At 31.9% G+C, this 26,935-nt stretch overlaps 3 protein-coding genes across 3 annotated transcripts; 2 read left to right on the top strand and 1 right to left on the bottom strand.

Annotated features, from left to right (window-relative positions):
- Window positions 1-229: 229 nt before the first annotated feature.
- LOC111404277 (receptor-like protein kinase) lies at window positions 230-1,128 on the top strand. Its single transcript, XM_023033106.1, has 2 exons — window positions 230-652; window positions 736-1,128. Exons 1-2 carry the CDS (start codon window positions 230-232, stop codon window positions 1,126-1,128), a joined length of 816 nt encoding a protein of 271 aa, XP_022888874.1.
- Window positions 1,129-16,625: 15,497 nt separating this feature from the next.
- Window positions 16,626-17,438, bottom strand: LOC111393889 (auxin-responsive protein SAUR32-like). Its single transcript, XM_023019661.1, has one exon. The coding sequence runs from the start codon at window positions 17,204-17,206 to the stop codon at window positions 16,835-16,837; it is 372 nt and encodes a 123-aa protein (XP_022875429.1). The 5' UTR covers window positions 17,207-17,438; the 3' UTR covers window positions 16,626-16,834.
- Window positions 17,439-25,413: 7,975 nt separating this feature from the next.
- LOC111393881 lies at window positions 25,414-26,332 on the top strand. Its single transcript, XM_023019650.1, has one exon. The coding sequence runs from the start codon at window positions 25,469-25,471 to the stop codon at window positions 26,093-26,095; it is 627 nt and encodes a 208-aa protein (XP_022875418.1). The 5' UTR covers window positions 25,414-25,468; the 3' UTR covers window positions 26,096-26,332.
- The last annotated feature ends 603 nt before the right edge of the window (window positions 26,333-26,935 follow it).

The following is a 26,935-nucleotide window of genomic DNA, read 5'->3' as shown; positions in this document are numbered from 1 at the left end:
CAAAATCTTCAAGTTTTAAGGATTTCTTCCAACAGCTTGACAGGAGAAATTCCCTGGGAACTGACTCATTGTCCAAAACTAACAGAATTAGACCTTAGCACGAATAATATTTCTGGACTAGTTCCACCAGGGATCTTATCATCTTTTACCATGAAAAGCATCCAACTTCAACAAAGCAAATTTAACGGTGTTATTCCTGAATCTCTCTAGTAGACAAAGCCTCCAAGAGATGCAGCTCGGAAACAACATGCTAGAAGGTCCTATTCAATTCTGTCTCAGTAAAATTCAACATTTTAGTTCTGTTTTAAATCTCGGAATGAATAAACTCTATGAAGAAATCCTCAAATGCATCAGCAATCTTGATAAGTTAGAGATTCTTGATATCTCAAGCAATGGTTTCTCTGGTGAAATACCCTCAGAAGTAAACAATATGATATCACTTTCAGTTGTCAACATACCTTTTAATCTTCTCTCAGGCAGAATCCCAGATTCCTGGGCAAAAATCATGGATTCACATCCAGGATTTTCACCTGGAAACCCTGAACTCTGCTTAATAAGCACTGAATCCACTAATTGTAGAGAAGGAGACAGAAAATCACATACTAGAGCAAAAATCCTAGCGGGGATCCTTGCCCCAGTCCTTCTGTTGCAGGCATTTCTTCTTGCAGCAGTGTACATTTTATGATGCACGTACAAAAATCATCTTTAACCGATCAATCTCTCCTAAATTCCCAGTCAAGAACAGAAGATTTACCCGAAGACTTAAATTTCGAGGACATTCTACATGCAACAGAACGTTCGAGTGATAAATACGTTATTGGAAGAGGCAAGCATGGGACAGTTTACAGAACACAATCTGTGAGATCAAGAAAGAACTGGACCGCTACGAAAGTGGACTTATCCAAGATTAAAATTAGCATGGAAATGAGAACTTTAAGTCTGATCAGACACCAGAATGTGGTGAAAATGGAAGGATACAGCATCAGAAATGGATATGGCTATATTGTAACAGATTACATGCCAGGGGGAACTATTCATGAATTAGTACATCAAGAAAAACCGCGAAGGCCTTTGAATTGGGAAACTCGTTTTCTTATTGCTCTTGGCATTGCTCAGGGATTGTCATAACTCCACCATGATTGTGTGCCTAAGATCATTCACAGAGACATTAAATCAAACAACATAGGGACTCTGAATTGGAACAAAAAATTGGTGATTTTGGGACAGCAAAAATGGATTCTGATATTGATGATAGCTCAAAAGTTTCTGAAATAACGGAATTGTAGATACGGAGCACGAAAAATTCATTAGTGTTGTTTTATCATCCTAATTGTGCTTTCAAATTGCGTGTGTTTAAATAAGCACGTTTTTGCCCAGCTAGACAATAAATTCAATACACTTACGTATTTTTGTTGGAATTTTGCTGGAAATTTTATATTATTTGGTGAATGAAAAATTAAGCAAAAATTTAAATCACTTAAAAACGTGAATTATTGAAAAAGTGAGTAAAATATTATGGAATATTTTAGAAATTATTTGGCTGAAAATGTGTCTTTCTATATGAAAGTTTATGACTTTTGACATTATCATTTTTAAGAGACGTTTCTCTTTAAATATAGAAACTAATTTCAATGGTTGTGTCTCTTCCATAGATTGTGTCTTTTGAGACAAACATTTTCAACATCTATATATTGATCCATATGTTTGAATTTATTTATTCAAAAATTTCATTCCATTCCATATTTTACACTTTGCTATGCATAAAACACTTTGTAGAAGTGATTATCTTTTGCATCAAAATCATGATTATGGTAGAGAGGGAATTCCGTTTGAGTTCGTTGGTCGAAGTCATTTAGAGTGCTCCTATGGCTTGACGTAGTTGTTGTATTTTGCGAGATGATTGTCGAAAAATCCTTAGTACCGATACGACAAATTTATCTTAAGGAAAGAGTTATACTCACATCGGCCAATCGCATTACTTGCATCTAATTTTCTTTTCTTATTTCTGATTTCATTTCTTCATATTTGATTTCAGAAAATGATTGATATTATTTATATGTTTGTTCTGCGAGGTTTTAATTCAAAAATGGAAATGGTTAGATTCGATAATCATTGGTTAGTTTCTCAAATTCCATTTCGGCAAGTCGAAACCTTATTTCGATTTCGTGAACGTGTAAGTTACGTTTTGTGAATACAATATGCACATTTGAATCGGTGTATTCCCCAATAATCTTAAGATGAAATTTGTTTTCGTGCATTTATATTTTTCATTATTCTGTTTGCATGAATAAAGTATTAAATGGATTAGATGATAAAATCTGATTGTATAAGCTCGACACCGATTTATATTTTATGCTCAGTGAGGTTCTATGCAACTCTTGAATGATGCATACATGAGAAACTATTATGTTATTATATGAATTGTGTCTTAAGTGTCCACGTCATCCATTTGTTTAGTATATGATGAAAGTGAAGTATTATATATTGCACATGGTTGCAATTGTTAATCAATATATATGGCCGTCAATACGTGTCTTTCCATAAATTAGTCAAGGACCATGAAGTTGATTTATTTTGAAAAAGTGCATGTTGTTTTTAAGGCAATTTATTAAATGATGACTCTTCATTTTTTAAATGCATTTTCAAATCCAATTTCGTAATATATCATCAACTTGATTATCCTATCAAATAATATGACATGTATATTTATTGAAATAAGATCTATATATGTTGGTCATTGGTACAACTCCAATGTTACTGAAATAGATGTCAACTAATTGTGAAAGTATATGAACTTTCATGAATATTCTTTTATTGGAATATGAAACATGACATGGTAAATTAGTTGGTTTCATATCTTTTTGAAATTATAATAATTTTGATTAATGTTGATAGCCTCATTTAATCCTATGAAATTAAGTAAGATGACTTTAATGTCAATTATATTTGCATAAATATGACAAATTGTGATTTGTTCTAGTGGAAATTCTTGCAAAAATATTAAGACATGAAAATATTTTGCAGAGCACAAATTGTGCCTAAAGTTGGCAATGGTGCTGAACTTCCTTTTAAATCTGGAAAAGTTTGAATGTAATGATTTAGTTAAATTTCTGACTTCAATAAAATTAAATGGGATTGTTTGTGCAAAATTATATTTGCATAAGAATATGACAAAATGTAATTTGTCCCAATTTGATTACTTGGAATTGGTGATCAATTATGTAGAATATTATGAAATATTCTAGGATCAATTTAGATTAAAATGTACATCATTTCATATGAAAATCATGATTTTTGATATAATTATTTTTCAATGGCTATGTCTCTTCATAAATATTATTTTAAGAGGTGTGTCCTTTTGTAAGGATGTGTCTCCTAAGAACACAACTTTTTAACATATGGTTGATTTGTTCGTTTAAGTTTGAATATGGTGAATATGTACCTTATTATTTGACATGAAATGAAACTATCATATGAAATGTCACAATATGATAAGAGAAGTTGTGATTCTTGTGAATCAAGATGCTTAGGCCTTTTCACTGTTGAAATTGACTTCAATCGCGAGACCAATTAAATTGGTTTATACTTGGAAATCATTACTGGTTTATATTATGGCCTTGATTTAATTTGGATGATCAAATTAAAATAATTGGATTGAAGTACGTTATATACAACTTTAATTGAAATAAATTGTGAGTCAACGACCACTATTTTGAAAGTACTTAGAATTTCACGAAACACTAGATACGGATATTATCTAAGAGATAATTGAATAGAACTATAAAAGAGTTGCTCAATTCTAAGTTCAAGTATAACCCAAGAATGTGGGGGGTTAAATTTAATGCTTGTGAACTTGAAATGGAAAGTTCAAAACTTGTGGATGCAACATTACTAAATTGCATATATATTCTCAATTGAGAAACTGTGGGGGTAACTCAATTTAACAGTTACGTTTGCTTCTATTTTATAATCAAGAACGATATCAATGAAGGTGGAAAGATCATGCAAGAACAATTGGAATCTATGAAGAATATTCATAAAGTTCAAATTCATGGTAATGTTTCAATGATGATATTGAATACCCATGATTTTGAAATCTACTAGTAAAAGTGATTGATTAGTGTAGTGTTTGATAGAAATTCTCCAACCGTGTTTGGAAATTGATAAAGCTAATAAGAAGCATGTAGCTTCATGAGAGGATTTCTTGATGGTTAAAATTTGTATCTATTAAATGAAATTGATCGTTGGCTAGCAATATTTGATAATATACTAAGTCACATGTAATTGTAGATCTAGACGTATAAGCTATAAACATAATATCATTGAGCAGTTGATCTCAATGGTGTAAACTCGTGGTACTTTTAAGAGATTTACCGAGAGATTAAGTATACTACATATCAAAAGGAATGAGATTGAAGCCTACTACATTAGAGTCTTTGTAATGGTAACCTTACCTTGTTGACTGGAGATCCCAAGATCTTGGTTCAAAGGGACAACTAAGTTATGAGGGCTCCATTTAAGCACTAAGGAAAATAATTTCCTAACTCATTCCTATGACATTAAAGTGCTTTCTGCAAAATTGCAAGAGGTTAAGATAATCTATTAATAATTCCTATATCTTGATTAAGTCAAGTGGAGAAGGGCATAATACTCTTAATAGGAGGTCACCTATGTGAATATGAAGTGGGGCCGCTTCAATGAGAATTACTCAAGGCTTAAATTCTCTAAACACTCGCAGAACCAAGAAGGGTTCAGGACCCAAATGAATAAAGTCATGAGAACCATGAACGGTTTAGGGAAGACATTGTGTGAGTATCGTTGTCTTGGAGTACACTAAAGGCCGAATGGTTCAAGACATCACGTTCACCAATTAGCTGAGTAAGTCCGATGGTATTTCACTAAGGGTGGGTCAAGGCCAGAAGCTACCATCCCTGATGCAGTGTTTTTTCGCTCTCTCTCTCTACTAGTGTTTGCATAGATATTTGCATTAATTTACATTCATGTGGGGGATTGTTGAAATTTTGCTGAAAATTTTGTATTATTTGGTAAATAGAAAATTAAGCAAAATTTTAAATCACTTAAATACGTGAATTATTGAAAAAGTGCGTAGAATATTATGGAATATTCTAGAAATTATTTGGCTGAAAATGTGTCTTTCTATATGAAAGATTATGACTTTTGACATTATTATTTTCCAAAATATGTGTCTCTTTAAATATAGAAACTAATTTCAATGGTTGTGTATTTTCCATAGGTTGTGTCTTTTGAGACAAACCTTTTCAACATCTATATAGTGACCCCATATATTTGGATTTATTTACTCAAAAATTCCATTCCATTCCATATTTTACACTTTACTATGCATAAAACACATTGTAGAAGTGATTATCTTTTGCATAAAAATCATGGTTATGGTAGAGAGGGAATTCCATTCGAGTTCGCTAGTCGAAGCCATTTGGAGTACTCCTATGGCTTGACGTGGTCGTTGTATCTCGAGAGATGATTGTCGGAAAATTGTTAGCATCGATGCGAGACAAATTCATCTTAAGAAAAGAGTTATACTCGCCTCGGCCAATCGCATCGCTTGCATCTAATTTTCTTTTCTTATTTCTGATTTTCATTTTTTCATATTTGATTTTAGAAAATGATTAATTTTATTTAAATGGTTTATGCAAGGTTCGATATGAAGAATCACATGTTTAAATTCAAGAATGAAAATGGTTTGGAGTACACTAAAGGCCGAATGGTTCAAGACATCACGTTTACCAATTAGCCGAGTAAGTTCGATGGTATTTCACTAAGGGTGGGTCAAGGCCAGAAGCTACCATCCCTGATGCAGTGTTTTTCCGCTCTCTCTCTACTAGTGTTTGCATAGATATTTGCATTAATTTACATTCATGTGGGGGATTGTTGAAATTTTGCTGAAAATTTTGTATTATTTGGTAAATAGAAAATTAAGCAAAATTTTAAATCACTTAAATACGTGAATTATTGAAAAAGTGCGTAGAATATTATGGAATATTCTAGAAATTATTTGGCTGAAAATGTGTCTTTCTATATGAAAGATTATGACTTTTAGCATTATTATTTTCCAAAATATGTGTCTCTTTAAATATAGAGACTAATTTCAATGATTGTGTCTTTTCCATAGGTTGTGTCTTTTGAGACAAACCTTTTCAACATCTATATAGTGACCCCATATATTTGGATTTATTTACTCAAAAATTCCATTCCATTCCATATTTTACACTTTACTATGCATAAAACACATTGTAGAAGTGATTATCTTTTGCATAAAAATCATGGTTATGGTAGAGAGGGAATTCCATTCGAGTTCGCTAGTCGAAGCCATTTGGAGTACTCCTATGGCTTGACGTGGTCGTTGTATCTCGAGAGATGATTGTCGGAAAATTGTTAGCATCGATGCGAGACAAATTCATCTTAAGAAAAGAGTTATACTCGCCTCGGCCAATCGCATCGCTTGCATCTAATTTTCTTTTCTTATTTCTGATTTTCATTTTTTCATATTTGATTTTAGAAAATGATTAATTTTATTTATATGGTTTATGCAAGGTTCGATATGAAGAATCACATGTTTAAATTCAAGAATGAAAATGGTCGGATTTGATAATCACTGGTTAGTTTCTTAAACTTCATTTTGGTAAGTCAAAACCTTGTTTCGATTTCGTGAACGTGTAAGTTACGTTTTTTGAATACAATATGCACATTTGAATCGGTGTATTCCCCAACAGTTTTTCCAAGTATTTCCTTTGTTTCAGCAAACAGAGTTAGATGAAGCACCCAAACGCAAACATATTTAGAAAAAAAAAGTTCCACCAACCAAAATAAAATAATGCTACAAGTTGGGCGACTAACACTTTTTTGACCTTCCAGTTTATATATTACTTCAGATTCTAACACTTTCGAAGACTAATGTATTTATACGTTATACAATCTAGAGAATGCATACTCAACAAGGTTAACAGAGAAATGTGATGTATATAGTTATGGAGTTATATTACTAGAACTTCTCTGCAGAAAATTACCTGTAGATCCCTCCTTTGAAGAAGGCTTAGATATTGCATCCTGGGTAAGGAAAAAATTACAAATTAACTCCATTGATTTTCTGTTCTGTTTTGAAGGATAAATTCAATCCTGGGATTCCGAAGAGCAGAGGAAAGCACTGGATGTGATGGATATTGCTATAAAATGTTCTGAATTCATAGCTGATATTAGGCCTTCCAAGAGAGAAGTTGTGGGAACTTTGATAAGGTTAAATTCTAGAAAATCAACTTTTAAATAATACTGGAAACTCGGGTTTGTAGTATCATTTGTTGGAGTATTATTCAAATGACAATGAAGAGTAATTTTAGAAACAAGGGAAGTGATTAACTATGAGAAAAACAAGTGAAATCAAAACGAGAACAAAAATGGTGAAGGCCAAAAAATGGCTTGGGCAGCGTCCGACCTTGTATTGCAATTACAATGGCCATTTTGTTGAACTAGGTGGATGCTCGACCGTTTGCTGTTTGAATTATAGTGTCGTTTTGAAGTGTTTCAGACTTTTTTGATTTGGTTTTTATACCTTTTCGTGCATAGTGAATATAATTCTATATATATGAGTGGTTTTCATATTAGAAAATATATCACAAACATCAATTCATTCATCAACATTCAAAATCAAAGATCAAACCAGTATTTTACAATTTTGTTCTTTAATTCCTTTTTCCAAGTTTTGATTACTTGATTCATATTTAGATTGAGATTTGTTTACTCCTGCAAATTATTTGCCATTGAAGCCTTCAAGCACTTACTCTAGTGGCAGCAAATGTCATTTGAAGACGGTGACTCATAATCATGTTCAAATCTTCCATTTTGGCAATTTTGTTAAACAATCTCAAACGATATTTTCAACATGAAGAACGGACAGCCATGGTTACGATAAAGATGATGAATCAAGACCTTGTAAGGCTTGACAGATTCGACGGATCGAACTTTACAAGATGAAATGACAAGTTGAAGTTTCTTCTCAAAACCTTAAAGATATTTTATATCTTGGTACCAGATTTGGCGCCATTGTCGGAATTAACCTCAAATGATACCGACAAAACAAAGGCAGAAAGGAAGAAGAGAGAAAAAGATGAATTATGTGTAGAGGACACATTTTGAACACTCTCCAATAGCTTCTATGATCTCTACACAAGCAACATATCGGCAAAAGGGATATGGAAATCATTGGAAAACCAAATACAAGGCCGAGAAGGAAGGTTCCAAGAAGTTTCTTATTTCTAAGTATTTTGATTTCAAACTTTTGAATAACTTGCCTTTGTTAGGACAAATCCATGAATTGCAAATCATTGTCAATAAAATGAAGGCCGTGAAGATTGAACTTCCAGAAATTTTTCAAGTTTGTGCAATCATTGCGAAATTACCATATTCATGGAAATGTTATAGAAGGAAAATCCTTCACAATTCATAAGATTATTCTTTGGAAGAACTTCAAAAATATTTTCGAATAGAGGAAGAGTCAAGGACATGAGATGGGAATGAACATTCTTATGAGTGCACCTCCAAAGAGCCCACGCCCTAGATCAACCAAACGAATACAAAAAGGATTCTAAGGAAAGGAAATCCACAAATCCCCACAAAGATAACAAGAATAAGAAGAAATTCAAAATTTCTTGTTATGTATATGATGGCAAACTCAAAAATTATGTTTGAAATTGTAGACATCGTAAACAACGAATAAGAAGGCAAAGTGAACTCCATTAACCACATCATTGCTATCATGAGCATTGTAAATTCTGCCAAAGGAAAAGTACAAGGATGATGGTATGGTACTTGTGCCGCCATAAATGTACGTTATGATAGATCCTTTTTCAAAATCTATCAAGAAGTGAGGATGGAGAAAAACATTCAAATAGGGAATGAAGTTCAATCAAATGTTGTTGGCAAAGAAAGTATAAACTTACAATTTACATTCATCAAGAAGATCACATTAATAAATGTATTGCATATACCGGATATGAATAGAAATTTTGTAAATAGTGATTTGTTGGGAAAACCAGGAATAAAGTCCACATATGAGTCGGGCAAACTTACACTTTCCTGAAATGGTGTATTTGTTGGAAAATGTTATTATGGTGATGGAATTGTCAAACTTTATGTTATTGACAATAATATCAATAAAACTACAAATTTAAATTATGTTGTTTAATCTATTTCTTTATGGTATGATAGACTAGGACATGTTTAAAAAGAATGATTAAAATTGGAATGATTGTGTTAAGTCTAAAATGATTAAGAGACCTTTTCATAGTGTTGAAAGGAAATCTAATTTGCTAGACTTATTTCATTCCGATATATTTGAATTAAATGGAATATTAACTAGAGAAGGTAATAGATATTTCATAACATCATAGATGATCATTCTAAATTTTGCTATATCTACCTAATGAAATACAAGAACGAAACCTTTAACATGCTTAAGATATACAAAGTGGAAGTAGAAAATCAATTAAATAGAAAGATTAAAATTCTCATAAGTCATAGAGAAAGTGAATATTTCTCTAGTAAATTTAATCTTTTTTGTGAATAACATGGTATCATACATCAATGTAGTGCGTCTAGAACACCTGAACAAAATGATTTGGCTAAGAAAAAGAATAGGACACTAGTTGAAATGATAAATGCTATGTTATTAAATGCTAAGTTTCCATCTAACTTATGGGTGAAGCTTTATTAAGTGTGTTTCACATAGTTAATAGGATTCCTTTTAAAAGATTTAAGGTTTCTCCTTATGAATTATGGAAATGGAGAAAATCGAACATAGATTATTTCACAGTGCGAGGGTGTTTTGCTTATAGTAAGAACACGGATCCTAAAAGGACCAAGTTAAGTCCTAAAGGGATTAAATGTACTTTTGTAGGATATGCCCAAAATAGCAAAGCATGTCGTGTATTAATCTTGGAAACCAATGTTATTAGTAATCCCGTGAAGTAGAGTTCTTTGAGAATATGTTATCTTCAAATAATAATTCTCTAAAGATTCCGAGCTCTACAAGATCACAAGTGGAAAATACCTTTCGATGATGTTGAAATAAGTGAACTTCGCAAAAGCAAAAGAGATCGAAATGAGAAAATGCTAAAATCGGATTAATTAGACTCTCAACTTATTTCTTTCTATTTAGTTGAGGAAAATGAGAAGAGTGTCACAAGAACTACTCCGTATGTTCTTCAAGTAGAAATCGATCTTAAAACTTATCAAGAAGCAATGTAATCTAAAGATGGCACCTTTTGGAAGGATGCTGTAAATGATGAAATTGATTCAATAATGTCAAACAACATTGGGAAATTAATTGATTTACCACCTGGATCAAAACCTATAGGCTGCAAATGGGTATTTAGGAGGAAGAACAATGCGGACAGTACTTTTAATACATTTAAAGCTAAGTTAGTGGCTAAATGATATCGACAAAGAGAATGAATAGAGACTACTTTAACATGTATGCACTAGTTACACGAATAACATCAATAAGGATTATATTTTCTTTAATTTCAATCTATGATTTGCATATACATCAAATGAATATTAAAATGACATTTTTAAATGGGTATCTCGATGAAGATTTCTACATAGAACAGTTAGAAGGATTTGTTCTACCCAAAAATGAGGATAAAGTATGCAAACTAATAAAATTCTTATATGGATTAAAACAATCACCAAAGAAATGGCATACAAAGTTTGATTTATCAATAATGTCTTTTGGATTTAAACATAATAGTGTTGATAAATGCTTATATTCAAAAGTATGTGATGATAATGTTGTGCTCATTTGTCTATATGTGGATGACAAGTTAATTGTAAGCAATCAATGCAAAGTATAAAAGAAACAAAGAGATTTCTATCTTCCACATTTAAAATGAAAGATCTTGGTCAAATGGATATCATACTAGGTATCAAAGTCACCAAGATTAGTGGGGTTATATGTTAAGACAATCACATTATGTTGAGAATGTGATTAATAAGTTCAAACATTTAAACATTAAAGGGCTAATACTCCATTTGATCCAAGTTTGAAACTTATAAAGAATAATGGAAGAGCTATAACACAACTTGAGTATGTAAGTGCTATCGGGAGTCTAATGCATGTTGTACAATTTATAACACCCGACATAGCATTTGTGATTAGTTAACTTAGTCGGTTTACTAATAATCCAAGTAAAGAATATTGGAAGGCTATCAGGAAGGTTCTTGGTTATTTGAAGAAAATCAAGTATCTAGGTCTCCAATATTCTAAGTTTTCGACAATAGTAGAAGGATTTACCGATACTAGTTGGATATCTAGTGTTAGTGAGAATTAATCAACCTCATGTTGTGTATTTACCTTGGAGGAGGTTTGATCTCTTGGAAATTTAAGAAACAAACATGTATTACTTACTCAATTATGAAATTCGAATATGTGGATTTGGCTGAAATTGAAAGAGAAGCTGAATGACTTAGGGATTCATGTATAAAATTTCGTCGGGGAAAATGAATAATTCTTCCATATCTATCTAGTGTGATAGTCAAGACACTTTAGGCAAAGCAAACAATGAAGTATATAATGATAAGTCTAGACATATGAGTCTAAGACATGACTATGTGAGAAAATTAATCAAAGATGAAATAATTTCACGTACCTATGTGAAGTCAAATGAGAATTTGATTGATCCGTTCACTAAACCCTTCACAAGGGAGTTAATGTGAACAACAACTAGTAAGATATGGTCAAAATTCTGTAATTAAATCCACCATTGACGGCAACCCTATCTAACTGTACTAACAAGTATACTTTGAGTTCAAAGGGTAACATTCGATAAGTGGATAGATTCATCACTTATTCACAAGTGTTGGTTGTCACAAATAGGAGGATTGAGTTTCTATAACTCTTAATAAAGTTCAGATTGGTGAATTAAGTATATCTAAAAGTGACAAAGATACCGCAAGAACTTTACTTAAATAAACTTCGACGTGGTGCTGCTTTAATATAGACTGGAGCTTCCCTCTTAAAGTTTATGAATAGAAGAAGCACAATGCCATAAAAGTGCTAAACGAGATTATGTGAATCTTGGAACACTTAATACTTGTGTATGTGATTTCACTGATATAATCATAAGAAATAATAGGTTCAAAATGTTCGCGCTACCTTGTTTTTCATTGATTATTTTGTGAGATTTATCCTAAAGTTGGATTCAAATCGAAAGATATCCATACACAGTGCATAAGTGTCATTAAACTTAAGTTTCAACTCATTTTACAATTGAACAAATGGGGGATTGTTGGTATATTATTCTAATGACAATTGAGGAGTGATTTTGGAAATGATGGAAGCGATTAATCATGAGAAAAATAAGTGAAAATTAAACTAGAACAAACAATAGTGAAGGCCCAAAAATGGCCTGGGTGAGGCATGTTGCAATTTCAGCGACCATTTTGTTGAATTGAGCGGCTGTCCAGTACAAAAAATTTGATCGTTGGCTGTTTGAATTTTAGTGTTGTTTTGTGGTGTTTCACACTCTTTGGCTTGGTTTTTACACATTTTTGTGCATGGTTATTATAATTATATATATATGAGTGGTTTTCATGTTGAAAAATATATCACAAACATCAAATTCATTCATCAATATCCAAAATCAAGGATCAAACCAGTTTTATACAATTTTGTTCTTTAATTCATATTTTCAAGTTTTGATTGCTTGATTCATACTTGCATTAAGAATTGTTTACTTCTACAAACTATTTGTCATTGAAGCCTTCAAGTACTTACCCTGGTGGCAATAGATATCGTCTGAGGACAATGATTCATAATCGTGTTCAAACCTTCTATTTTGATGGTTTCTTGTTGCTGATTTTATTTTCGTTCTTCTTCAGTTTTGTTCAACATCATTGTGTAAGTATTATAGATTATTCTTTTTCTATACTAGTTTATGACCATAAAGAAGTTACATTTCTCATTCTATTTCATGGACAGAAAACTAACACAAATTTTCTCATTCTTTTCATTGTTTATTAACATTATGCCATGCCGTGTTATCTAGTCCTATTTTAACCATAAAGAAACGCGTTACCAACGTACATTAATTTTTTCTAGATGACCAGAAAAGTAGATTAATAAGATTGAGTTAATTGTCACAGTAGTCACCGAACCTATGTTTGTGTTTTTGATTGTTCGCTGAAATTTTAAGATGTTGAGTTTTGATCATTATAATTGTCCAAAGTTGGACCTTACTCATTACCTTAACATGCATTCCAATTTTTTTTACGAAATTAGTAATGTGACTAATGAAATGCACACGTGGTGCTCCATCACGCCGTTAACAAATTGGATATTTTCGGTTGTTCACTAAACTTCGAAAAATGTCTTCAACTGCTCACTAAACTTTGAAAAACATATTCGATTGCGAGTGGCTAAACGAGTTCGAGTCAACGATTCCTCGAAAAATAATTATTCAATGACACAATAGTTAAATTCAATTTGATCCAATAAACATGTGTTCTACTCTACATGAATCACATGCACAACAAAATTTAATTTTAATCTCTATCAAACAAAAAGTTAGGGGTTGTTTGTTCCACATTATTTCCTCATTTGTAGAAGAATTCCGACCGTTAGTGGACCCCTATACCAATTTCATGGAGGAATGTGCACCAACGGCTATATTTCTCATTTTATGAAATGGAAAATGTGCCTCAAACGACCTCTTAATATATTTGGGTATCCTACCCGGTCAAGAGAAGAGGGAAAGAGTAATTTGCTTACTTCCACCCTTGGTTGGAATAAGAAGTCCCCTAGTTAGCCCCTCATGGGATGACCGAATTGATGGAGTAGGTGAGTACGGAAGCCTTTAGTCACGAGCTCGATTCCCCTTACCAACACTTTCTTTGTCAAGCCTATCGCATCAGGATTGTCTAGTACGGTTTATCTAGCTGACGTGGTTTGTAGGCTATTGCGTCAGTCTGAGAGTTTACCCAGTGCACACTCAAAGTAGGGGTGTAAGCGGTCCGATTTTACCGATTTTTGACAGATTTTCAAACCAAACTGTATAAAACGGTTTGAGAAAAATACAAACCTAAATCAAACCATTTTGAACGGTTTGAAAAAAACTCAAACCTAAACCTAAAGGTTTGGTCCGATTTTAAACCACCGGTTTCGCCATATAATTTTTTGTCCGTCTACTTTTATGTCATTAATTCATTGAATTTAATATATATTTATATCTCACTAGTAATAAATCTAAAACAAATTAAGCCCCTGTTTGAACCAAATTTTTGGGACAAAAAAATAAAAATTTGGACCGTTATTCCACAAGTCCAGCCGCCTTTGTTGACCTGTTATTTCATATATGGGACCCAGCCTTTTCTCCAATAGTCAATTTTCTCATTATGATGATATGGAAAATATGACTCAAACAGAGGCTAAATATATCTACTATAAATTTAAATATCAACTAAATCTAAGTGAAATCACAATAAAGTAAAACATAATTTTTTTTCATTTTTGTTCACCTTTTTTAGGTTAATGACGATTCAATAACGTTACAATAAAAGTCTACTAAACTAGATATAAAGTCCAAATAACATACTGATATCTAACAAGACCTCGTAATCATCATATCTGAAAAAATGATACTGATTAAACAAAGAGAATAACCAACCACAATAATAAAGCAATTGTTTATAATATCTAAACATAACAATTACACAAATTTATGTTTGTATGATGTTACGAAACACATTTAATTTCATATTCTTACCTTAGTTTGCTCCAAAAAGTTATTGATTTGAAACTTTATTTTTAGCAAATATTATCACTGAAAGTCTAGGATCTTTTTATATCCGATTTGATATAATGGATTTCAATTCAACTTTGAAAATGCGTGAAAAATCTGAAAAAGAAGTGTGTGGTATCGGTGACTCAAAACTTTGTTGGATGTCGACTGGAGTTCATTTAAATTTTGAATAGGAAAAAAGCTTTTGATAGATTATATTAGTTTTGAAATTATTAAATATATATTAGGATTATTGGATAATAATAATAATAATAATAATATATCTGTATTAGAAAATTAGGAATTGATAAAAATACCCACAAGTGACAGAACTATTGAATTTTACATATTTGGATGAATTTTCAAAAAATTTCATTTTTTCATTTTTTTTTATTTTTATATATTTTTTCGCCGATCCGATTTGGTTTTAAACCGCAATTAAAATTCTCAAACCTAAACCAAACCATTTTGACCAGTTTGGTTTGAGTCAAAACCATTTCGTTGGCCGGGTACACATGGCACCAAATCGACGGTTTCTAAAATGTGGTTTTGGTTCGATTTTTCGATTTTGTAATTTTTACTTACAGCCCTAATTCGAAGAGTAGCGACTACATGTTCTCCTATCATAAATAAAAATAAAAATTCCCCTCTAGTCGGCAACATGAATATGGACTTTGTTTTGGCCAACAAAAGAACTTTCATGGTTTCTCAAGTTTGACCTTTTCCAACTTTAGAAATTAGAACGTTTATTTTCCATCATTAGGTATTACAGTCCAATTATTCTCTCTGCATTTGAACTTTCACATGTATATACTGACGCTATGTTCTCATTCTGTTTGATGCATTGCTACATCTACAAAGATCCAATTGGACATTGGACTTTTGACTCAACTCCTGTGATAAGATCTTACCCTATGTTTGAACTTCATTCTCTGAAAAAAAAATAATAATAATAAAAAAAAAATTCTTAAACAGTATTTTGACGTTATTTGAACCACATATTCTTTAATAAAATAATATTACACCTAAATCCAAAAAAATTTCTTATTTTTTAATCACACATTTTCCAACAGATTCAAAAATTCATTCCTATGAAAAGAATGAAACTCAAACAAGGGCTAATTTAGTCATTCTTACATCTTTCCAAGTTTTTTTGTCTCAACAATATTTGAAGCATGTTGCACGAAAAAAATAGATACCGAAATAAGAAAATATACAAAAACAAATCCAATCATGTGTTTGCCAAAATTTCCCGACCCATAAAAAATATCTTCCTATTCTGTTCGAAGTTGGGCATATTGGAGAAAAGAAAAAGAAAATTACAAAAGAGCACCGCTTGCCGACCACCAAGTGACCTGCATAATTAACGCAACGCGCACCTGAAAAAATATAAAGAAAGTGGATGACAATATAATATTGGGACCCATTTCTCAAATCATTTTNATAATTAACGCAACGCGCACCTGAAAAAATATAAAGAAAGTGGATGACAATATAATATTGGGACCCATTTCTCAAATCATTTTGTCAAATCTAACCATCTAACCGTCAATCATTTGCCACACTAAATTATCGAACGGATATGATAACATCTATATGGTGCATTAATTCCGAAGAATTCTTGATATTTTAATACTACATGAATTAATGCTTAATCATATATTGTTTAATCTATTTTAACTAAAAAAACAAATTAAACAAAAATCTATTTACAAATAGGGTTTTGCTACACTAACATAGGGATTGACGTAAGAGATGATCGAACACACATTAGGAGGGTCAGCATTTTAATTCACGCAGAATCCACACGCAAAATGTGAGGATCGGTTAGCCGTTATGTCAACGAATTCGATCACTTTAACTTAATTCATACAAATATCATCAAAATCTCGACATTATTATACTACACAACGGTACAAATGGATCCATAATAAGTAAGGAAAATAATTAACCAACAAAAATTGAAAAGAGAAAAAGAAAATTACATCAAACGGGGAATAACCTAATTGTCAAACGCATAAATTTCAAGCCTTGAAGCACACAAACTGGTGGTAGTGGGGGTAGCCGTGGTGGCTGTAATGGTAGTGGTGCGATTTCTCTTGATCAATCGTACACTGAACATGGCGAAATTCTTCAACATGGCAAGGAATATTAATTGGACCTTTTTGATCAAATCCATATTCATTTTCAGCCACTTTAAGCAACTCGGTGAACAGCGGGTGGTTGATATAGATCACCGGAACAATGAACCGCTGCTGCTGCTCCTCCCCTTGCCCCACCGTTATCGCCACATACCCCTTCGGTATTTCCTTCTTCCCTTGGTGGTGGTGGTGGTGGAAATGAATAATCGGCATGTTCAAATGGAAATTCAGATGGGTTTTATCTCCACTACCCATCTCAAGATTAAAAAACACGGAGGAACAAGAAAACCTTAGATTTTTCTTGCAGAAAGAGAGAGATCTCAGATGTTACAAGAAAACAAGTGAAAAAGGCCAAGGATCTGATGCCGAAATGGCAAGTTTAAAGATTGTAAGAGAAGAATTTGTTAAGGACGTTGGAATATTGATCATGATAAGAATATCCACGAAACTGAAAGCATATCAACAACTAGATTGAGATTCAGGAATACAGATATATCTATATATATAGACATACACTGTGGGGAATGCTTTGCCGCTGTAATTTGACTTTTGGGTTTCTTAATATATACGCTAAGGTGTTATCTAGAGAGAGGAGATCTAAAATAGTCGTGTGTAAATAATCGTGTGCAAGGCATAAGCGTCCGTTTGGCCAATTAAATTTAGCCCCTGTTTGACCCCCATTTTTGGGTAATGAAAATGAGAGGAGTAGTATTTTTTTGAAAAATAAGAAGTTGAAAAAGAAGGAAAAATTTTCGATTTACGTGTAATATTATTTTATGAAAGATTGTGTGGTTGAAAATAAGAGAAAAAAATAGAATGTAATTTAATATGGGCCAAACGGGGGCTAAATTTCATTTTTTTCTTTTCTATTTTCAGTCATACAATTTTTTATAAAATAATATTATATGTAAATCGAAAATTTTTCCTTCTTTTTTAATTACTCATTCTCTAAAAAAATATTATTTTACTCATTTTAATTTTGAAAAAATAGGGGCTAAAGACTCGTTTGAGTAGTTTTTTTGAAATCATTTTCAATTATAAATATTATTGAATTCATAATTTTTTTTCCTACCAAACAAACTCTATATTAAATGACTTAGAGTTGCAGGCTTCTTCCACGAGATTTTAATTACCAAAAAACCTGACCAACATTCCTAATGGATAGGTGGATTTACGGGAAACTATTCAAATCATCGTTTACCTCCGTTAGGTAAATTTATAATTAATCTATAAAAAAATAATTTATGTAAAATAAGTCAATAATAATGAGAAATAATTATAAATATATAATTTAAATTAATATTAAATTTGACCAAATTTATAAATTTATGTAATCATAATGTGGTATTAATAAAAATATCTCGATAATATGCCCTATGTTTTTTCATTTATTTATTATTATTATTATTTTATTATTTTAGAAACACGAATTAATTTAAAAAATTATAAATAATTAAGAGTCATATTAAGAAAAAAATTACACATCGATTAAATATCGAAATAGACTTTGTCATTTGTACACTGAATTTATACACTTTGATTGACATTTACATTGTTATCAACAATGCATTAGATAAAAAAAACTGTTTAAAATTTAAACTGTTCAATTATTTAATGACATGTGGCAAAGTATAAATCAAAGTGTGCATGTATCAAAATTTTACTGAAATATAGATCAACATATAAGGCGGCTACTCTTCATGGTGGGGCCACTCACCACTGCCCATCTTAGTACAATTGTTGCTAATAAATATAGGCAGGGGTTCACCCTGGGGCACCATAATATGTCGTGAAGGGAGAAGGGGGGAGACGGAAGTGCTTCCTTGGCTAGGGCTGGGATTTTGACTACTACTCTTAAAAATGTTGATTCTCTAATATGGAACCTTTAATATTAATATAGTATTAGAGCCAATGAAATTTCAACTAGCAATTCGATCCAATTAAGATTTAAAAAATGAGCAAGCGAATTTCAAGATTGTTTACACCAATGAGCCATTATTCTCGGGATATGTTAAGGGATAAATCTCACATCGATTAAATATCGAAATATAGATTACGAGCATTCCCAAGAGTGTCCTTAAAACATGAAATACTCTCCATTTTAAGAAGTCAACATTTAAAATCATACTCTGAGAAACTCTTTAAATTAACATTTTAATTTGAATAGAGGATTTGGCTCTCCAAATTTGGAGAATCAAACTCACTCTCTATAGTTAAATGCATTTAAAATGTTTCAATCTTCAATGGGGAAAAATAATAAAATAATCTAGAATAAAGCTAATTAAAATAAAAGATAGAAAAAAGTAATAAATATATTTTTTAAGTAGTAAAATTAAGTGTTAAATATAAAAAGCTTGTTGAAGTACTTTCAAATTTTAACTCTCGAATTTTATATATGCTATCCAAATGATGGAATAAACTTTTTTTTTTAAAAAAAAAAATAGAGAGTCTCTTAATTTTACTACTCTCAAATAGTATTTATTATATTTCTCCATCTTTTATTTTTAGTAGCTTCCCTTCAAATTCTTATATTATTTGTTTACATTGAAAATTGAAATAACTTGAGTGCATTAAATTATAAAGAGTGAGTTTGGAGAGCCAAATCCACTCTTTATTTTAAAATATTAATTAAAAGAGTTTTTGGAGTAAAATATTAAGAATTGACTCTTTAAAATAGAGAGAATCTTATGTTTAAAAATATATCGTTTCGAGGATTTGAACTACTCTTCAATCTTTTAAAATGGAATTTCAAATATTAATAAAGACGGGAGCCATGTTCTTGTTCTCGTCCCGAGTTTTAGACTAACCAATAAATCTTGTCCCATTTGAAGCAAAACATCACAGGACGGAATGAAACTTTTGGACACCCTTTAAGTTAAACACAAACTGTAAGAGGGCATTTTGGCGAATGGAAATGCTCATCTTTTTGAAATGTAATGACCCTTCTTTGTATATAAATTTTGGAGGCCCAATTCGTTACTTCTGATCTAATAATAGGCGAATATGACAACCACGCTACTTTAGAACAAAAAAAATTAAAAAATAACATTAAAAGATTCACAAAAAAGTAACACATTATTCGCAAAGTGACATATGTTATTACGTTATTTATTTTTATTAAATAGGATGATAGATGTATTACAACTTATACACAGAGTACATGTATTTTACTCTCATCACACCTTAATGCCGTCCCGTCCGACTTCGCTTCTCGTCGAGAACAACATATATGGTCAATGGATTCAAAAATCTCAACATTAAAAGCGTAAAATTATTATTAGATTCGTCATTATTTTTCTTCACTTTCTTTTTTAAATGTCTCAACTTATTCTATGCGGATTATTCTTTGAAATTAATCAAGATTCTTTCAATATATACGCTAAGGTGTTTTCTAGACAGAGGCGATCTAAAATAGTCGTGTGTAAATAATCGTGTGCAAGGCATAAGCGTCTGTTTGGCCAATTAAATTTAGCCCCTGTTTGACCCCCATTTTTGGGTAATGAAAATGAGAGGAATAGTATTTTTTTTGAAAAATGAGAGGTTGAAAAAAAAGGAAATTTTTTTTCGATTTACGTGTAATATTATTTTACGAAAAATTGTGTGGTTAAAAATAAGAGAGAGAAAAATAGAATGTAATTTAATAGGGGCCAAACGGGGGCTAAATTTTATTTTTTTTCTCTTCTATTTTCAGTCATACAATTTTTTATAAAATAATATTATACTTAAATCGAAATTTTTTCCTTTTTTTTCAATTACTCATTCTCTAAAAAAATATTATTTCACTCATTTTAATTTTGAAAAAATGGGGGCTAAAGACTCGTTTGGGTAGTTTTTTTGAAATCATTTTCAATTATAAATATTATTGAATTCATAATTTTTTTTCTACCAAACAAGCTCTATATTAAATGACTAGAGTTGCAGGCTCCTCCACGAGATTTTAATTACCAAAAAACCTGACCAACATTCCTAATGGATAGGTAGATTTACGGGAAACTATTCAAATCATCGTTTACCTCCGTTAGGTAAATTTATAATTAATCTATAAAAAAATAATTTATGTAAAATAAGTCAATAATAATGAGTAATAATTATAAATATATAATTTAAATTAATATTAATTTTGACCAAATTTATAAATTTATGTAATCATAATGTGGTATTAATAAAAATATCAATAATATGTCCTATGTTTTTTCATTTATTTATTATTATTATTAATTTATTATTTTAGAAACACGAATTAATTTAAAAAATTATAAATAATTAAGAGTCATATTAAGAAAAAAAATTACACATCGGTTAAATACCGAAATAGACTTTGTCATTTGTGCACAGAATTTATACACTTTGATTGACACTTGCATTGTTATCAATAATGCATTAGATGAAAAAACTGTTTAAAATTTAAATTGTTCAATTATTTAATGACATATGGCAAAGTATAAATTAAAGTGTGCATGTATCAAAATTTTACCGAAATATAGATCAACATATAAGGCGGCTACTCTTCATGGTGGGGCCACTCACCACTGCCCATCTTCGTACAATTGTTGCTAATAAATATAGGCTGGGGTTCACCCTAGGGCACCATAATATGTCGTGAAGGGAGGGGGGGAGACGGAAGTGCTTCCTTGGCTGGGGCTGGGATTTTGACTACTACTCTTAAAAATGTTGATTCTTTAAGATGGAACCTCTAATATTAATATAGTATTAGAGCCAATGAAATTTCAACTAGCAATTCGATCCAATTAAAATTTAAAAAATAGATCAACATATAAGGCGGCTACTCTTCATGGTGGGGCCACTCACCACTGCCCATCTTCGTACAATTGTTGCTAATAAATATAGGCAGGGGTTCACCCTAGGGCACCATAATATGTCGTGAAGGGAAGGGGGGAGACGGAAGTGCTTCCTTGGCTGGGGCTGGGATTTTGACTACTACTCTTAAAAATGTTGATTCTTTAAGATGGAACCTCTAATATTAATATAGTATTAGAGCCAATGAAATTTCAACTAGCAATTCGATTCAATTAAAATTTAAAAAATGAGCAAGCGAATTTCAAGATTGTTTGCACCAATGAGCCATCATCCTCGGGATATGTTAAGGGATAAATCTCAAATCGATTAAATACCGAAATATAGATTACGAGCATTCCCAAGAGCGTCTTTAAAACATGAAATACTCTCCATTTTAAGAAGTCAACATTTAAAATCATACTCTAAGAAACTCTTTAAATTAACATTTTAATTTAAATAGAGGGTTTAGCTCTCCAAATTTGGAGAATCAAACTCACTTTCTATAGTTAAATGCATTTAAAATGTTTCAATTTTCAATGTAGAAAAATAATAAAATAATCTAGAATAAAGCTAATTAAAATAAAAGATAGAAAAAAGTAATAAATATATTTTTTGAGTAGTAAAATTAAGTGTTAAATATAAAAAGTTTGTTGAAGTACTTTTAAATTTTAACTCTCAAATTTTATGTATGCTCTCCAAATGATGGAATAAACTTTTTTCTTAAAAAAAATAGAGAGTCTCTTAATTTTACTACTCTCAAATAGTATTTATTATATTTCTCCATCTTTTATTTTTAGTAGCTTCCCTTCAAATTCTTATATTATTTTTTTACATTGAAAATTGAAATAACTTGAGTGCATTAAATTATACAGAGTGAGTTTGGAGAGCCAAATCCATTCTTTATTTTAAAATATTAATTAAAAGAGTTTTTAGAGTAAAATTTTAAAGATTGACTTTTTAAAATGGAGAGAATCTTATATTTAAAAATCTCTGGTTTCGAGGATTTGAACTACTCCTCAATCTTTTAAGATGAAGTTTCAAATATTAATAAAGACGGGAGCCATGTTCTCGTCCTCGTCCCGAGTTTTAGACTAACCAATAAATCTGGTCCTATTTGAAGCAAAACATCACAGGACGGAATGAAACTTTTGGACACCCTTTAAGTTAAACACAAACTGTAAGAGGGCAGTTTGGGGAATGGAAATGCACATCTTTTTGAAATGTAATGACCCTTCTTTGTATATAAATTTTGGAGGCCCAATTCGTTACTTCTGATCTAATGATAGGCGAATTTGACAACAACGCTACTTTAGAACAAAAAAAATTAAAAAATAACTTATTTTCAAGCTTTTTGGATTTTTACTCTTACTTAACTTCTTGAAATTTGCCTTTTACTTCTTAATAGAGCAGATTCACAAAAAAGTAACACATTATTCGCAAAGTGACATATGTTATTACGTTATTTATTTATTTATTTTTATTAAATAGGATGACAGATGTATTACAACTTATACATAGAGTACATGTATCCGTCTTCGCTTTCTCGTCATGAACAACATATATGGTCAATGGATTCAAACAAAAATCTCAACATTAAAAGGGTAAAATTATTATTAGATCCGTCATTATTTTTCTTCACTTTCTTTTTTAAATGTCTCAACTTATTCTATGCGGATTATTCTTTGAAATTAATCAAGATTCTTTTAATGTTTAAAGCTCCTTAATATTGTAAATATATTTTGCTTAAATGTAAAACTTGAATACTCGTGATATTGCTAGGATCGTCCTCAAGTCATATACCCTAAATCTTAGATTTGGACATATTTAGATCTTCCAACATGGTGGTAGATGGTGATGGTTGGGATGATGAGTGAATGGTGGCAGCGACAATTGAGGTGCAATGGTAGTGATTGATGGTGCTTGTGGCGGGTTCATCCTTGTTCCAATGTTAGGGTTTGGCGTAATGCATGATTCCAACAACGGTGGTGCTTTTGTCTTGATGGGGATGGTTTGTGGCGAACAATCATGCTATGGGCACGTTGCGGTATGCAATGAGGTGTTCAAAATGGACACCTGGCGCCTCGGTATTGGCCGAGGCGCCTGCCACGTCGGGGCCCACCTGCGCCTCGGCCAATACCGAGGCGCCGGGTGTCCATTTTGGACACCCCGTTGGATATCTCGATGTACCACAAGCATTATTTTTTTGGCGAAAGGCAATGACACTGGGGTGGGAACGATGGAGCTGGAAATGATGGGTAGAATTTTGGTGTTGTAAATGGTAGGAAATGTATATCGGACGTGAAAAAAGTGGTTGGATTTAAAGAAATTTGTTAATTAGATAAAGATCTTAATAAAAGAAGGTATTTATCATTAACTATTTAAAACGGGTACGTTTCATCAATTTATTTTTTATTTTTTTAAAGTTCGGATACTTGTTCTAGTTTTCTCCTAAATTCATTATTTACTTTACGAGTAATGCTATTCAATATCATTAGTGGCAAACACTAGTTTAAATGACAAATGCATAACATTAAATGATAATTTTATTTAAATGCAGTGTCACATAATTCATTTAATCAAACCATCAAGTGTGATTATTTGAACTAGTGTTAAATAACATTATTATTTCCTAAATGGTCGGTCCGACCCATTAGCACACCTATTTATTGTGCTCACCAAATTGGAAGTTAAGATTATAAATATTAGTAAGATTCTAGCAACTGGTTCTTTGTAGACAATTTCCTCTTATCAAAATTGAAAAATACTTCAAAGTATTTTGTTCGTGCTCATCATCTAATGTGACAACCAAGATCACATTATTTAATTATTTAAGACACATTTTGAAATGTTCCACTATCACATAAATTATCAAATCATACTTAGACTCTGTTTGAGCCACATTTAGGAAAAATAATGTATTTTGGAATAGTAATTTATTAGAAAAATGTGTGATTAAAAATAATGAAAAAATTTCGATTTACATATAAAATTATTCTATGAAAAAATATATGGGTCCCGTTTGTTTCTCATTCTTTGACAAAAAAAAATGAACGTTATTCAGATACGGATTTAGGGGGGCTGGGCTGTAGTCCTCCCCCACTCAGGTCCAATAGCTTTTTTTAAGGTATTTTTTTATTATTTTTTTTTGTGAAAAAATCAGTTTTTTATGAATAATTTTTTTTTCGCATAGTAGCCCGATTTGAAATTTTGTACTCCGATCTTGAATCCAATCCTGAAGTCATCCCCGCCGTTATCCATCACATATAGTTACCATATTTGAGTTCCTCTCTCTTGTGTGAGACCCATAATATATTTTTCATTCTCATTCTTATAAGAATGAGAATCAAACGAGGATGGTTAAATATGAGTTTTGAAATTTTGTTTTGGAAAAATGGGAGCCACACATAGGTTTAAAATTGTATTATTACTCATACTTTGTGTATCCCCACACCACTCTCATGCAGCTCCACACCAAAATGTCCCATTTGAAAATAAATCCATCAATTTATTACACATCCGAATACAAATAGATTAATCCATCAATTTAAGTCCTCAATAGATTTTCCGCAGCAGTCTCCACTCTCAATCACATAAAATTAATTCCCCATTATTGCAAAGAGAAAATAAATAATATTAATTAAAAAAACACAAAAATATATATATATATTTCCTTCTCACAGAAGGGGGCCGAACCGCGCGACGGATACTGAGTCAGCGACCATGGCCAACAACTCATCATCTTCCCCCACTCACCGCTTCATCGGACTCCTTCAACAACCCGAATTCGACCCTTATGACCCGACTCATAATGTTCCCAACCCGAATCCCCTCGAGCTCGACGAAAGCGACGTTTTTTGGTTTTCCACCGCCGCCGAGTCATATTCAAATTTGAACTCACCTTCTCCGCCGTTGTCCAGCCACGGTTCGCCGCCTCATCACCGTTCCCAGCTCCGACGTCAATTCAGCCTGACGAAATCGGGGCTGTCCGCCGCGCTGTCGGAAGACCACCACCACCTCATTAGGCGGCAATCCACTCTGAATCCGTCCACCGCCGCGAAAATAATCCCGCCAGTGGTGCGAATCGACGGTGCTCAGGTGAAATTCCACCAGTCTGCACCGGTGAACGTGCCGGTATGGCCGAAGAAGATTAATTTCAAAAATCACAATAATTATATGGAAAGTTTTGATGAGGTGGATGACGAAGAGGAAATGGTGCCACCTCACGTGATGGTGGCCCGATCTCACGCGACCTTCTCCGTCTTCGAGGGAGCTGGAAGGACACTCAAAGGTCGGGACTTGCGGCGCGTGCGCGACGCCGTGTTTCAGAAAACAGGTTTTCTTGATTGAAAGGAAAGAATTCCCAATATATAAATTTAATTATCAATATTTATTGTAATTTGCGTTACTCAATATTTTGATTTATATTTCAAATGAAATTTTCTGCATCTTGTTAGAACAACATGTGTTTGACTGTATGATCACATGATGTTTGGCCGTGCTTAGAAGTCCTTTTTTATTTTGATTGTATTATCACAACATTTTTATATCTAATTTCTCCTACATGGATGTATTTTGCATGATTCATTGTCTTGTTGGAGGATATAAATTGTTACTTGCTTTCGATCAATAGGGAAAAGATTTGATTTGGAGAGAAATTTATAATGTATCTTTGTCTTTTGCATTCGATGAATATTTTAGACAGAAAAAGGTGATCTGGGTATTTTAAGTGCTTGTTTGGTAGGATTTTGTTAATTGATTTTTTGACCATTAGACATAAAAGTGAGACTTACCAGAGAGAAGAATTCAAAAATGATGGTTGGAATAATGAAATAACAGTAAAAAAAAATTGATGTTAATTGGATTAAAATCCTTACCAAACATGCTCATAGTTAGATAGTGAACTGAACTTTAGTTGTCGATGTAGATACAGATAGTTATGTAGAACAGATGTTGAAGTTTTAAGTTGAAAATATCATAAATGTTCATATTGAGAATTCATATGTATAGGTGTGCTCTAGTTATCTCGATATTTTGAGAGAAGGAAATTTCCATTTGTACAAAATTCTACCAGAACAGACATGTGTGGGCCTCATGTATGATAAAAAAATGCCAAAAAAATCACCAACCCACGTTCACTGTGAGTTGTCCGGACAAATTCTGTGGCTTTCCTTTCTGTAAGTGCAGCAC

Source organism: Olea europaea, chromosome 1, assembly GCF_002742605.1.
Source record: "Olea europaea var. sylvestris chromosome 1, O_europaea_v1, whole genome shotgun sequence".
Taxonomy (NCBI): Eukaryota; Viridiplantae; Streptophyta; class Magnoliopsida; order Lamiales; family Oleaceae; genus Olea; species Olea europaea.
This window is presented reverse-complemented; position numbering and strand designations above follow the sequence as displayed.